Source organism: Amblyomma americanum, chromosome 8 (genome assembly GCF_052857255.1).
Source record: "Amblyomma americanum isolate KBUSLIRL-KWMA chromosome 8, ASM5285725v1, whole genome shotgun sequence".
Lineage (NCBI taxonomy): Eukaryota > Metazoa > Arthropoda > Arachnida > Ixodida > Ixodidae > Amblyomma > Amblyomma americanum.
Window position 1 is genome coordinate 67,230,216 of NC_135504.1, and position 12,963 is coordinate 67,243,178.

Sequence of the window (12,963 nt, forward strand, 5' to 3'; positions counted from 1 at the left end):
GACAAGAGACGCTTTGGCCGCTGCTTCCTCCATTCAGCAACCATTTCCCATTGTGTCTTCCTCTGCTACACACTTAACATCTCTAGATGAGCCCAGTGCATTCAGCGCTGAATGCTAAAGTTGCTTGTTCGCAGCGCTCCATCCGCTCACACATTCGCTGGTTTCCCCGCGGCACACTAATTGCTCTGGCAGCCACCGCGCACACAGCGGCGTCAGTGAGAGAAAGACGACAGCAACGACACTGTCAAGCAGCGTCTCCTCTGCGACGTCATTCGTCAGCAGCCGCGCATCCTAGCGGCCGTAGCACATAGACAAGACGGGACTGTCGCTCAGTCTGCGCGTCGCGTCTTTTAACATTTGTGTCGTACCCGAGTGCGGCCAACGGTGCCGCGGCTGTTCGGCCTCTTCGGTGCGCGTTATACGTGAAGAGGACAGAGAGAGAGGGGGAGATTGAGGATGGGATGGGGAGGAGGTGGAGGAGTGCAGAAGGAGCGATACCGAGGAGAAGCGGGAGGACCGATCACGTGGTCTCCACGGAGGCCGTAGCGGCCGTAGTTCACGCGAGTGTGTGTTTTCGGGGCCGCCGCGGCGGTGGCGGCTTTACCCAAGACTGCTGAAGGAGAGAGTGAGGGGCGCGCGTGCCGCGCCGTGGTTTCGCGGGCCAAAGACGACGCGCTGAAGGCCGCCGACTTGAGCGACAAGTGAAGGGGGCACGGCGGAGAGAGGTCGTGCCTTTGATGCGGCGTCGTCGTGGTGGTGGAGCGGTGCCAACGGCGGGAACGTGTAGTAGCAACCTCGGCGATGCTGACGCGAGAGCGGAGACGCTCCTGCTGCGGAGAGCTGCCGGTGCTCCTGTGCGCGACCCTACTTGTTGCCGCGCGCTCGACGTGGTCTTGGCCTGGGCAGGTGCGTCGCGACACGAGTGTTCAGTTCATCAAGAAAACGCATTGAAGAGTGTTATTTTGGCCGAAGCAAGTTCGCGTTGTCGCTTCCAATGTGATTTTTTTTTTGTTTGCGCATAGTTCTTTCAAAGTAGTATGCACCTGCTAAGCTGAACTGAAGTTAAACTGCAGCTTTGTGATGTTCGCCTTTACCCGGGAATGTTACATGCCAACGTGGTTGATAATTCATTGATGACGCCTGCGTTATCTGAGCGCCTCCCGAGTGACGTTATACTGTTGGCCCGCGGTGGTCGCACTGATATAGGCATTTTGCTCCGAGCGTTGCGAGAATGCATCGATTGCGCATGCGTTGTCTAAACGGCCCTTATTCAACGTCTGAAGATGCTGCCATATCCAAGGCTGTGCCCCGTAGCCGGCATTACTTGAAAAGCTTTAGACGCAGGTGCGGGTTGATTATTTTTCATCACTTATTTGAGGTGTTTTAGCACATTAGTTTGTTAACGCAGGATTTGGTGCCCCATAAAGTCAGTTCTTTGCATATCAATATTTTTGTTTCGCCTCCGGTATTTGTGTTCTGTCAAGCTAGCACACAGCACAGAACTTGCGCAAATTAGGCCACTTACTAACATGTTAATAGGAGGAATCGAATGCAATGCCTGCGAATGTGTGTTTGGAGTGAGCGTTTTACTATTTGCCATATGGGAAAAGTTATGAACTTTAAGGGTCATGCTGTAACTTGCTGTTTGTTACACGTAAAGTGTTCATAGTAGTATGGTACTGACACTGAGATTTTGTTAACTTTAGACACGCAAAGGAACGTTGATTGCCTCCTACTGGAAAAAAAGCGTTCACTGATTAATGACCACGATGAAATTGACAGCAAGACCCCAAGTATAATCCTCATAAAAAAGCCTTCCAGATCCGCAGCTGAGGCCGGAAAAGGTCGTAAAAAGACTGTAAATCCTTACTGGAATTGACGGAAACAATAGAGCCCATGGAAGAGCAAAGTGAATGCTGGGACGAGCAAACTGATTTTTTTTTTTAATTAGCCGCCGATTTCCTCCGTTAAACTAAATGAGACGGAGCTACGCCAGCACAATATCTATGTAACCTATGTTAGTTAAGATGGCTTCACAGACAATGTAAGCGGCAGCTGCGGCTTACAACGTACGACATACGCTGACTGCACGTCGCTCGCGGGACGGTGCAGTCAACGCGCACCGTAGGCTACATAGGGTGTGTCAAGCGAATACGTACCTAATGGAGAGAATGATGGCAGACTGAATGAACTAAGGCAACAATTCGTAGCTGGAGATATTCGTCCAGGGAATGTGAAGAACACAATAAACTACTAGTAGAAGTTTTCTTTCGACTATGTATTCACCGCTCACAGAGATAAGTTCATGCCTGATGTGTGGCTGTTTTGTATCAGTAAATGACGTTCTACTTCTTGATTTTAAAATATGAAATAGGAATTTTCCTTGATTTCTGACTAATACATTTGCCACTTGTTTTGTATACCTTTGAAACGAATAGTACTTACAAGACCATTTCTGTTCTACACCTGACTCACAGGAGGTCTGAATTATTCGTTTTTGCTTGCTTGTCAAAAATTCTAGGCGCCACAGACTTGACGCTGCAACAGATTGACAGAAGTTTCTCATTAGGAACATGACGTGGACGCATGGTGGACTCCGGTTCGCCATGAACGCCTGGCCGCCGGCGTCTGCACCTCGGGCGAAGACCTCTGCGCCGCAGGTGCCCCAAGCAACGTTTGCCGCTGCGACGCAGAATGCGGGAGGTACGGTGATTGCTGCCTCGACCGGAGCAACCCGGCAGCCAGCGGGGACATGCCTCCAACCTCGCCTTCGCCCTGGCGGTGCATAGTCGAGAATGGCCGAGAGTTCTACGCCCTCGCCTCCTGCCCGAACGATCCAGGATTGGAGCCCGACTTGATAAACCACTGTCTCGGCAGGGGAGACCAGCTGAAGCACCTGCAGCACGTGCCCGTGTACAGCAACGCATCGAAGATTATGTACGCCAATGTATTCTGCGCCGCGTGTCACAAGGACCTCCAAGCCCTGAGGGCCTGGCAGCTGGAACTTCGCTGCAACCGCGCCTGGCAGGCGGCGACAGTCCTGGAACATCTTTCTCGCGGACGCTACAGCAAGTTGAGCCACGCTCTTCGCGGTCCTAAGGGACTGACTTGCAAGCTGCAGATCGCTGACGCTGCGTCCGAGGGATTCTGGCACGAAGTTCCTGGACTGCGCGAGTGTCGCGTCGCCTCGACGACTTGTCGAAAGAGTGCCTCGCCGCGCGACGTCATGCTCTGTTCCAGCTACACGGCGTACGTCTACTCTCCGCGCATGTTTTCCAACTACCGGAACTTTCACTGCTTCAGGTGTGCCAGTGGTTCCGCGAGTGCCGCTGAATGTGGCGCCCGTCCCGTCGCCTACGCCAATGACGCGCCCAATCTTGTGTCGCGGCTCGTGATGGGCGTTCGGAGTCACTTCGTGAATCCGCGCCGGTGTCGAAATAGAGCCAATCACATATACGACCCCATAAGTGACAAGTGCTACGAGCCACCGGTGTCCGTGAGTGAACTTGCGGCTGACGGCCCCTCTGGTGGCACCGGTGAGCCCGTCAGAACTAGAGTGCTTAGGTTAGTGTTCGTTGTGACGACGGCAGCTCTGACCGCCATTTTCTGAGACCTGATTAGTGCGAACTGTGATCGGATGGCTGCGTATATTCAAGTGGCCCTGGTTAAAAGACTTCGTGAAATAGTTACCTGCTGAGCTGCGGCCTTTGTATAACGGTAAAGAAATCTCTACACAGATGTTGCTTTTACCGCGGAGCAGCGCGGTGTGCTGTGCATTTGTTATCGCAGGCAGCTTACACTGCAGTTTGCGCCATTAGATACTGCCGTTTCGCAAGCAGCTTTTTAGTTCGCCCGTCGCTTACGTTATGCGAGAACCATAGGGACTGTTATCAGAGTTTCGATGATATTCGCACTTCAGGAACAATGCGAGGTAGGAATACGTATGCGACGTGTGGAGTTTTGGCGAATAGGGTGTCATTATCTTCGCTTGCGCATCACTCGCAATGGCTTGACAGTTCGTGCATGCCGATCTGAAAAAGTCTGGTGTAAAGTCAACCGAATCGCATGTACACTTACAAACGGCACTGACCTTTATGAGGACGACTAGACGCGATAGCGGCAGGGTTCATACATATAGGGTTTCCCTCTTCTACCATAGATAACGATAAGTCTTTGAAGGTCGACGCCGCCGCCTGACACGGATCGTTCTTTCTCTCATTTCTTCCATCGCACAACTTTTACGCAGGTCATGGCGTCACTGAAAAAGCTTTCAGTTGCATTTCGTGACGGGTCGGGTTTCGGTCCTACACTCATTTTCGCCCAGCCCTGGCATGTGTTAAGCGACGTAATTTTGTTTTGGCGTTTACCTCGCAATTGCAAAATACTCTATTCATATTGCCTCTTTTAACATGGGATACTGTAGCTCTTTCTGTGTTCGTGTTCACTTCTTACAGGAGTCCGTGCGTAACAGCTGCGTGAAACTCAGAACGTATTAGCCTCTAGATCAGAACGGCGCAGATGTGTAAACGGGCGTTTTTTTTTTAATTATATGTTCAAATTAGAACCACATAAGATATTATACGTAAATGAAACAATGTATCATTCATTGCGGTATTCTACTGCCTAAAACATGTAACGCCCGTAGTCTATTTCATTCACTTTTGTTTAATAAGTTCACACTTCTAAGGTGTTCAAAAAGTTTTTGATTCAGGATGCGGAAGTGGAGAGCAAGATAATGCTGATTCTTAGCGCCCTTTTAGATTGGACCCATTACCATATATTTCTGTGCAATGATCCGGCACTTTCTGAGTGGTCGTCACAATTATTCGGTGTACCGACGTGTGTCTTATGCTGGTTAACATGCTCCGCCTAAGTGGCTGTTGCTTGTTGGTGTTAGGGTGGCAAATATGTTACAAAATACATGTTAAAGTGCTTGGCCTGAAGTTAAGCGAGCTGGCTAGGAATGTGCCTCTGCTTTCATCTTATTTACCGCAATAGAGTTCATTTGCCGGGTATATATTTTGAGTTGATGTTCATCCGCTACGTTTATCTTGTATGCTATGAAGGTTTAGTTTCTAGTTTTTCTGGGTAAAAGTTCCGGCCTGCACATTACCTTTGCTTGTCGGGTCATGAGATAGTAATTTATTCTCGTCACATGACGCGTTCTTGTCATTACATCCCTCATCCCCCATGAGCCTCACAAAAAACCGGCCCCGCTATATGGAGTTGTCAGAAATAAAAATTTCATATTCAGAAGTGGGCTATCTTCTTAATTAAGACATATCTTAAAAGAGCGCAAATAAAAAGAGAGAAAAACTAGACGAAACTGACTGGACGTTCACTAAGTTTATTATAAGCATCTGTGTGATACTTAACATATTCTTTCCTCGCATGGCTATGACAAGGTTTTTTTTTTTCACGTGTGATTTTTGGGCTCGTGTGTTTTTTGTCTTCTTAAAATGCTCATGCAGTCTATTCTCTAAGTCTCATAGTTTGAGCTCCTAGGAAATGTATTCCTCTCCGTCAAGAATAGATTTACATAAACAAAGCCAGGACAAACCTGTTTCTGCCAGGTGTGTTTCGTTAGTGCAAGCCCACCTTTCTCATAAAACTGCCCTCGAATCATTCTCTTCAGCGCATGTAATTATTTCTAGATAGCGCCCGTACTAAGAAAGCCGCTAATAAGAGCGCAGTGGTAGACGTGTCATGCCGTTATGTGAAGGTATTTTAGATGGTAGCAAATCCATACTGAGGTCTTTTAAACAATGTACAAAAACGTAGAATGTAACAAAACTGGACATTAAACTTAATATGACCGACTCGCCGTGGTGGCTCAGTTACTTGGGCGTTTTGCTGTTGATCCTAAGGTCGCGGTATCGAATCTTGGATGCGCACAACGAAATGCAGACACCCTTGTTTGATGTGACGTCAGCGCACGTTACAGAACTCCAGGTAGTCTAAATTTATGGAAGCCTCCACTACAGAGTATCCCTCATAGGCTATGTGTCACTTCAAGTTGTTTCAACTGCACATACCAATACCAAGATAGTTCGAGCGAGCATCTTTCGCACCTATTTCATACCCGCAAACACGATGCCGCTTTTAAGCAGATTACTTTAGACATGGGTAACATAACACACCTTCTCTATTCACTGCTATGCACCATACCATTGTGTAGCCCTACTTAGTCCTCACAGACGGCGGGTCACGTTCATGTACGGACTCCTTATCACCGGACGTGTGGAAAGCTCTCAAGAGAGTAAACTCCATGACGTGGTTACGAGCACTCTTTTGCGCACGTTCTTTGCACTGAAGCTCTTTTGACGTCACTTTCCTGCTACTATCGTGGTTTTCTAATCAGCCTCTGAAGTTCGTAATCTTCAGCCCCTTGCGTGTTTGTTTGTATGGTGCTAACCCAATACTCATTTGTTATTGTGCATTACCTGAAGGCGGTGCAAGCGAGTCTTGCCTACCGCTAGAGGAATCTTGTGGTTTCCTTGTTTGTGCATGGCCTTCTCAGGTCGTACTGATTCGTTTTGCCCTGAAGTAAAATTAATTCGTCACATGCGACACTATAAGGGCAACGTCTCCTACATGCTCTAGTCGTGGCAGAAGCTGACAGCGGGACGGAGGAGGTGTGTTTATAACTCAAAGCCAGCGTGTTTACTGTGTAGCAGCTGGTCACTTTCTGCGGGCACGGCGGATACTTTACCACTAGACTCCACTGCGATGCAACATAAAGGGGGACCCAATTCCTTTTTTTTTTTTTGCTTAGGACTGTTTCAGTTTTTAAATTAGCTCTTTTATAATATGGCGCCTGCATGTCTCTACCTGTCAAACAGCTGCATGTAGAAGAACCATAGCTTTATTAGCCACGGAGCAGAGCTTTTAAATGTTGGGTTAATAGCTGGGCTGATACCTTGTTCCCTTGTTCGAGTATAGTTAGAGCTTATAGTACATGAATTCTGTAACAGCTTCGAATTGCCTTTTACCTTCATTGTGTCGAAATTTTTACACGTCATACACAAAACACCGCGAATACTGGAGCGTACTTGTAGAAAACTGGACTTTAAATAAGCGCAGTGCCTGTGTATGTATTCTCTTTCGCGTATGTTTTGGATCTAGCTATCGCATTGCCTTACTGTTTGTAGGCTTTAAAATGTAGTGATTGGAACGACGTCGATGTTTCCGTGGGGTTAACATTTATCCCCCGATTGTTACCGATGCCGCAGCCGCAAGATTTGTAAAGGTAGCACAAAAGTATCCAGGCTTACGATCTTACAAATCAATTTTAAGTAGTATCTGCAGTGCAGTTAACAATAGAAAAGTGCCAACTATCAATGCATCGTTTAAGCAGTAATCAGAAATAGTGTGTTGCTCGCTCAGTTCTGCTCATCACCGTGTCCTTGTGCTATTAGTTTAGTAGACGTCTAGTATTCACTTGCAGTGTCCCGGTAGTTAAGTGTAGTTTAACATATCATAGAATCCAGTGCGTTGATGGACCTAGGTTTGGCAGTGGCTCGTATTACTGCTGTTGTGCGAGCTAAGCTTCAGGAACATGTGGTAAGGCGCACGGTTTGGCAGCTGAAACAACAAGCAAAAAACAAAAGCTCCCCGCTTTTTAGGCTCAAAGCGCCGTATATATCACCCTTGTGTTTTCTCGAAAGTTGCGTCACGCAGCTTTGAGGGGGCACTTCCAGCTGCCCTCACGCAACAACAGCGCCGAGTCAACGTTCCTGGTGGCGAAATTCCGCGAAACGTTGCCGGGCCAGCCAAAACTGGATGCCTGAGGAGCCGCGTCTGGGAGGCCTTTTTTTCCTCTTCTTTATTTCCCGGTTACTGCCTGTAGACTCGACGCAAGGAAGACGTCTGCTGCGGTATCCCCTCTGCAGCAGCCGAATGAACGGACCGAACCTATTTAAAAACGCCTTGTTATTGTTGTTCTTCCGGCGAAGCAGGAGGGGGGGGGGGGGCGAAAACCACCAAAGGCTTCCTTTTCTTCTTCTATTATATGGCGGAGTAGCTCGTCCTCGCGTTGGCCACGGAGCCAGTGGTGGGTCGTAAAAGAATTGGGTTTGCCCGCTCCCACTCTCTCTAAACAAACCCTACTTTTCGGCAGAGGAAAAACAGGCGACTGCTTTTATGCCCTCCGATATCCTCAACACTTCCGTGGCCTCGCGATCCCGGATGAGAAAACAAAACGCTTACGCATGTAGTCCTCAAGGCTGAAGGTCTATTTCTTGTATAACCCCATCACGGAAGCCCACCAAGCACACAAAAATGGTATCGACGGGTAGTCTTCGGCTTACCCTGTGATTTACGCAATTTCTATGGGGTAGACAGTTTAACAGCTGTTGAATTGCAATTTATTCTGCGTTTTTAATGAGTATAAGGTATTAATTCAACTTTGGTTTCTTCAAACGTAACTATGTTCGTCCTAGGCGCGCCCGTGAAAAGCCTGAGCAAACGCCGGCAGGCTATCTGCCTCCCGTCCCGTTAGGTAGGATACTTTCTCCCTTCCACATACCATCCTCGGTACTGAATACTCTTGTTACTGGGAGCACACGAAAAAACAAATAGTACGCTTTAAAAAACTCAAGGGCACACTGCGGGACAGATATATGGACTTAGCATATCCTGCAACCCAGGAGGGCAGAAAAGAAATATATCCGAAGGCGGAAAGAGGCCGAGCATCCGCGGAAAGCGCAGGCGTACCCCGGAAGTGCACCGTGGTGTATTACAACAAAATTACGAAGAAGATAGACAAACGTAGGTCTAAGCGGATAGCTGAATGCGGATGTGCGATATTCGTGGGCATGCCTGACGCCCTTCCGGCTTTTTTTTTGTGCCAGCATTAATGCGTCTGGGGTTTCAATTTATTTCTCACCTCTCACTCGGGTTCTTATTTCGTGAATAAATCGCGCAGTTCACTGCTCATTTTTCCTTGTCTTCTCTGGCAGAGGGTCACTGAGGTAAGGCTGGGGGCCAGTCGATGATCCATGACGAAGAACTACAGCGCAACACAGAGAAAGGAGAACATATAGAGTCACGTTGACACAAGAGCGCTGTCTTCCATCTGACACTTGTTTGAAGGAACAACGACCTTGGTACTGCTTACGAAGTAAATTAAACAAACAAAAAAGTAGAGCACTTGGCCCATTAGGAAACCATAGGCGCGCAGACGCAAAAGTCGTGTAGCCTATATATCTCAATGGGGTCCTCAATATCCCGCACTATCTGGTTAGATCGCCTGCTGACCACGGAGCAGCTGACAAGATTCGGCGCCAACTGCCTTTAGATGCTGAAATCTTGATCTTATTAACTGCAACGACATTCCGGCGCCAGATTTCCTGTGTCTGCATTGTCAGGTGTCCAGTTATGCTCCTTCGGGCGCTCATTTAAATTCCTTCCCGTCTGACCGATGTAAATCTTAACGCAGGAAAAGGGAAAGGACATCAAGATTCCGGCATCGGAAGGCTATGCGCATCGTATCTTGCCAACTGCTCCACGGTGTTACGTCTCGCCTACCTACGACGCGCGGTATAGCCGGCGCGGATGCAACGGACGCCGCGGCTTCGTTCATCGCCGCCGCGACGCCTCCCGCCAAGCGCGTCCAGGCATGTTTCAGTGCCACGTGTCGTCGTGCGTGCGTGTGTGTGTGTGTGCTTGTTTTGCCCACGCTTGTCAAAGCGCGGCAGCCGGGGAGAGGAGCTCCTCAACTGGGAGGCGAGGAGGTCTGACCGGCGCCGGCCTGGCGGACGCGCCCGTCACGCCTGAACATGTTCAAGCGTCGCCGTATCGGATGACTCTTCCCAAGCCGTTCCCTCTTGCCCTCGACTCCGAGGGTATAAAAAAAGACAGCTGCGCCGGACGCGAGAGAGACTTCGATTCCTTCCTTCGAGTAACGTGGTCGCCCTGACCGGCTGCTCTTTTGCGATGCCAGAATAAACAAGTTGTTCTGTTGCCAGTCGAGTCATCCTTTGCCGGGACCTTCGGATGTTTCCAGCTTTGCCCCAGGCCGCCAGGCCAACGCTACCCTTGGGGCTTACAACCCAAATGCAACAACTGGTTGCCAGCGGTGAGATCCCGACAACGGAGGCCAGCAGCGAAGATATGCGGTCAACTGTATGCTGAGCAGCACAACGACCATCCGGGAGCAGTGCAACGAGCCCTGTGTGATGACTGGTTGCCTGCAGCGGAACGACTGCGCTGAATTCTTGGCTGCGAGGTTTGGTGAGTGCGGGACTTTCTTCTTCTGAGTTTTGCCAGGCTTTTGTTAGTGTCAGAAACAGAGCTGGTAATTGTGGTTGTCGTTGCTGCCGGGTTAGTTTGCGGCAAGACAATAGTAGGCAGTAGAGAAAGCAGCATTCGGAGCAGCCATGGATTTGAAGTCGTTGCGCAAACCGAAATTGCTGGAGCTTGCAAGAGAGTTGGGTCTTGATGTCTCAGACAAACTCAGAAAACCGGAACTGCTAAGGGCGATTCTTGAGTTGGAGGCTGAGGATGACGAGCTGTCGGAATGCCTTGAGACCATTGAGGAGAGGGAACAAAAAGAGAAAGAGGAGCGCGAACGTAAAGAACAAAAAGAGAAAGAGGAGCGCGAACGTAAAGAACAAAAAGAGAAAGACGAGCGCGAACGTAAAGAACAAAAAGAGAAAGAGGAGCGCGAACGGAAAGAACAAAAAGAGAAAGAGGAGCGCGAACGTAAAGAGCAAAAAGAGAAAGAAGAGCGCGACCACGCTTTAGAAATGAAGCGTCTCGAGGTAGAGATGGAACGCGCTCGTAATGGAAGTCAGGCACACGGTGCAGGAGAACGGGTATCGTTCAAAATGACTGACCTGATGCGGCCGTTTAAGCTTGGAGAGGACATTGGTTTGTTCCTGGTTAACTTTGAGCGAACGTGCGAGAAGCAGGGGTTCTCTCGGGAAACGTGGCCACAGCGCTTGCTCACTTTGTTACCCGCCGAGGCGGCCGACGTAGTCGCTCGCTTGAAGAGAGAGGAGGCAGAGGATTTCGACCAAGTGAAATCGAGTCTGCTAAAAAAGTACAGGCTGTCAGCGGAGGCGTTCCGTCGGAAGTTTCGGGAAAATGAAAAAGGCAGAAATGAGTCATATACAGAGTTTGCCTACAGGCTTATGTCAAACATGCAGGAGTGGCTCAAAGAAGAGAAAGCGTTTGGTGACCACGAGAAAATTCTGCAGTGTTTCGGGCTGGAACAGTTTTATAGTCGGTTACCTGAGAACGTGCGGTACTGGGTCTTGGATAGGCCAGACGTTAGTACAGTGGCTAAAGCCGCCGAGCTAGCCGAGGAGTTTGTGACGCGTCGGGCTCGCGGAGCTAAGGACGGTCAAAAGGGTGAATTTGGCTCCAAGTCTGAGAGGCCGAAGTTCACACCCATGAGAGCAAGGGGGGACACGCGTAGTGCGGATGCGAGTGAAAGCAGTCCGACCGAACGTAAGGAGACGGCGGCAGCCGAAGCCGAACGCAGAAAGCGGTTCGAGGCGAGGCAAGCGCGCGTGTGTTATACGTGCCAGAAGCCGGGTCACTTTTCGGCGCAGTGTCCAGAAACAAAAAGAGAAGTCGTGTGTTTGTCATTATGTAGCACTGACGAGAACATGAAGCTTCTCGAGCCTTACATGCGAGACTTCCTCGTGAACGGGAAAGAGTGCCGAGTGCTTCGTGATTCCGCAGCTACAATGGATGTAGTTCACCCCTCTTACGTAGAACCCGATATGTTCACGGGCGAGTGCGCATGGATCAAGCAAGCAGTGGAAGCTCATAGCGTGTGTCTGCCCGTAGCAAAAGTGCTTATTGAAGGACCTTTCGGAGCACTTGAGACGGAGGCCGTAGTGTCATCTAGGCTGCCCCCCCAGTACCCGTACCTTTTTTCGAACAGGTCCGATCACCTCCTGCGCGAGAAGGGGCTTTTGTTTGGTGAGGCTAGCGTTCAGGCCTTAACCAGACCGAGAGTTCGGGAGCTCGCTGCAAAGGCGGTAGTTTCGGGGCCGACGTTGTCGAACAATGAGAAAGGGTCGGAGGCGCAGCAAGCTGATATTCCGAGCACGTCAGAACTGGATAAAATTGAGCCTGTAGCGTTGAAGGCACCAGGTACTGGAGAGGAAATGCCCGACACGGGAAAGTTAGAAGAGCTTCCGGTCGAGCTTCCGGGACTAGGCTCAGTGACGAACAGGGAAGACACTGATCAGGTCATTAGTGACTTAATCATTAAAGCACCGCTGTCAGCTGAGCAGAGAACCGAACTACACCAACTCTTACAAGAGTTTCAAGGTCAGTTCTCTGAGAGGCCTGGTAGGACTTCTGTCCTTACTCATGATATAGAACTTACCTCGCCAGAGCCAGTACGATCCAAGGCGTACCGGGTGTCACCCCGCCAACGCGATATTATGGAGGCTGAGGTAAAGAAAATGCTACAGCTCGGTGTTATTGAGGCGGGTGAGAGTGATTATACCTCCCCTTTGATTTTAGTTGAGGTACCGGGCAAGGAACCTCGTCCTTGCGTCGACTACCGCAGGCTTAATTCCATTACTAAGGATCAAATTTATCCGATCCCTAACATCGAGGAGCGCCTTGAGAAAGTTAGTAGCGCTCAGTTTATTTCCACCCTAGATCTTGTCAGGGGTTATTGGCAGGTTCCACTTACAGAAGAGGCTAGTAGGTATGCGGCGTTCATTTCACCAATGGGAACATTCCGTCCTAAAGTTTTGAGTTTTGGTTTGAAGAACGCGCCATACTGCTTTTCAAGCCTCATGGACAAAGTGTTGCGAGGACAGGAAGAATTCGCTTTACCGTATTTAGACGACGTAGCGATATTCTCCGCATCCTGGTCTGAGCATATGGCACACTTGCGGGCAGTGCTAACCCGCCTGCGCGAAGCGGGCTTGACAGTCAAGGCTCCCAAGTGCCAATTAGCACAGGCCGAGGTTGTCTACCTCGGTCACGTGA

At 49.5% G+C, this 12,963-nt stretch overlaps 1 protein-coding gene across 1 annotated transcript; it reads left to right on the forward strand.

Moving 5' to 3' along the window:
* Positions 1-496: 496 nt before the first annotated feature.
* Positions 497-5,306, forward strand: LOC144101848 (uncharacterized). The gene is made up of 2 exons (XM_077635074.1): positions 497-906; positions 2,570-5,306. The coding sequence occupies exons 1-2, from the start codon at positions 802-804 to the stop codon at positions 3,608-3,610; spliced, it is 1,146 nt and encodes a 381-aa protein (XP_077491200.1). The 5' UTR covers positions 497-801; the 3' UTR covers positions 3,611-5,306.
* The last annotated feature ends 7,657 nt before the right edge of the window (positions 5,307-12,963 follow it).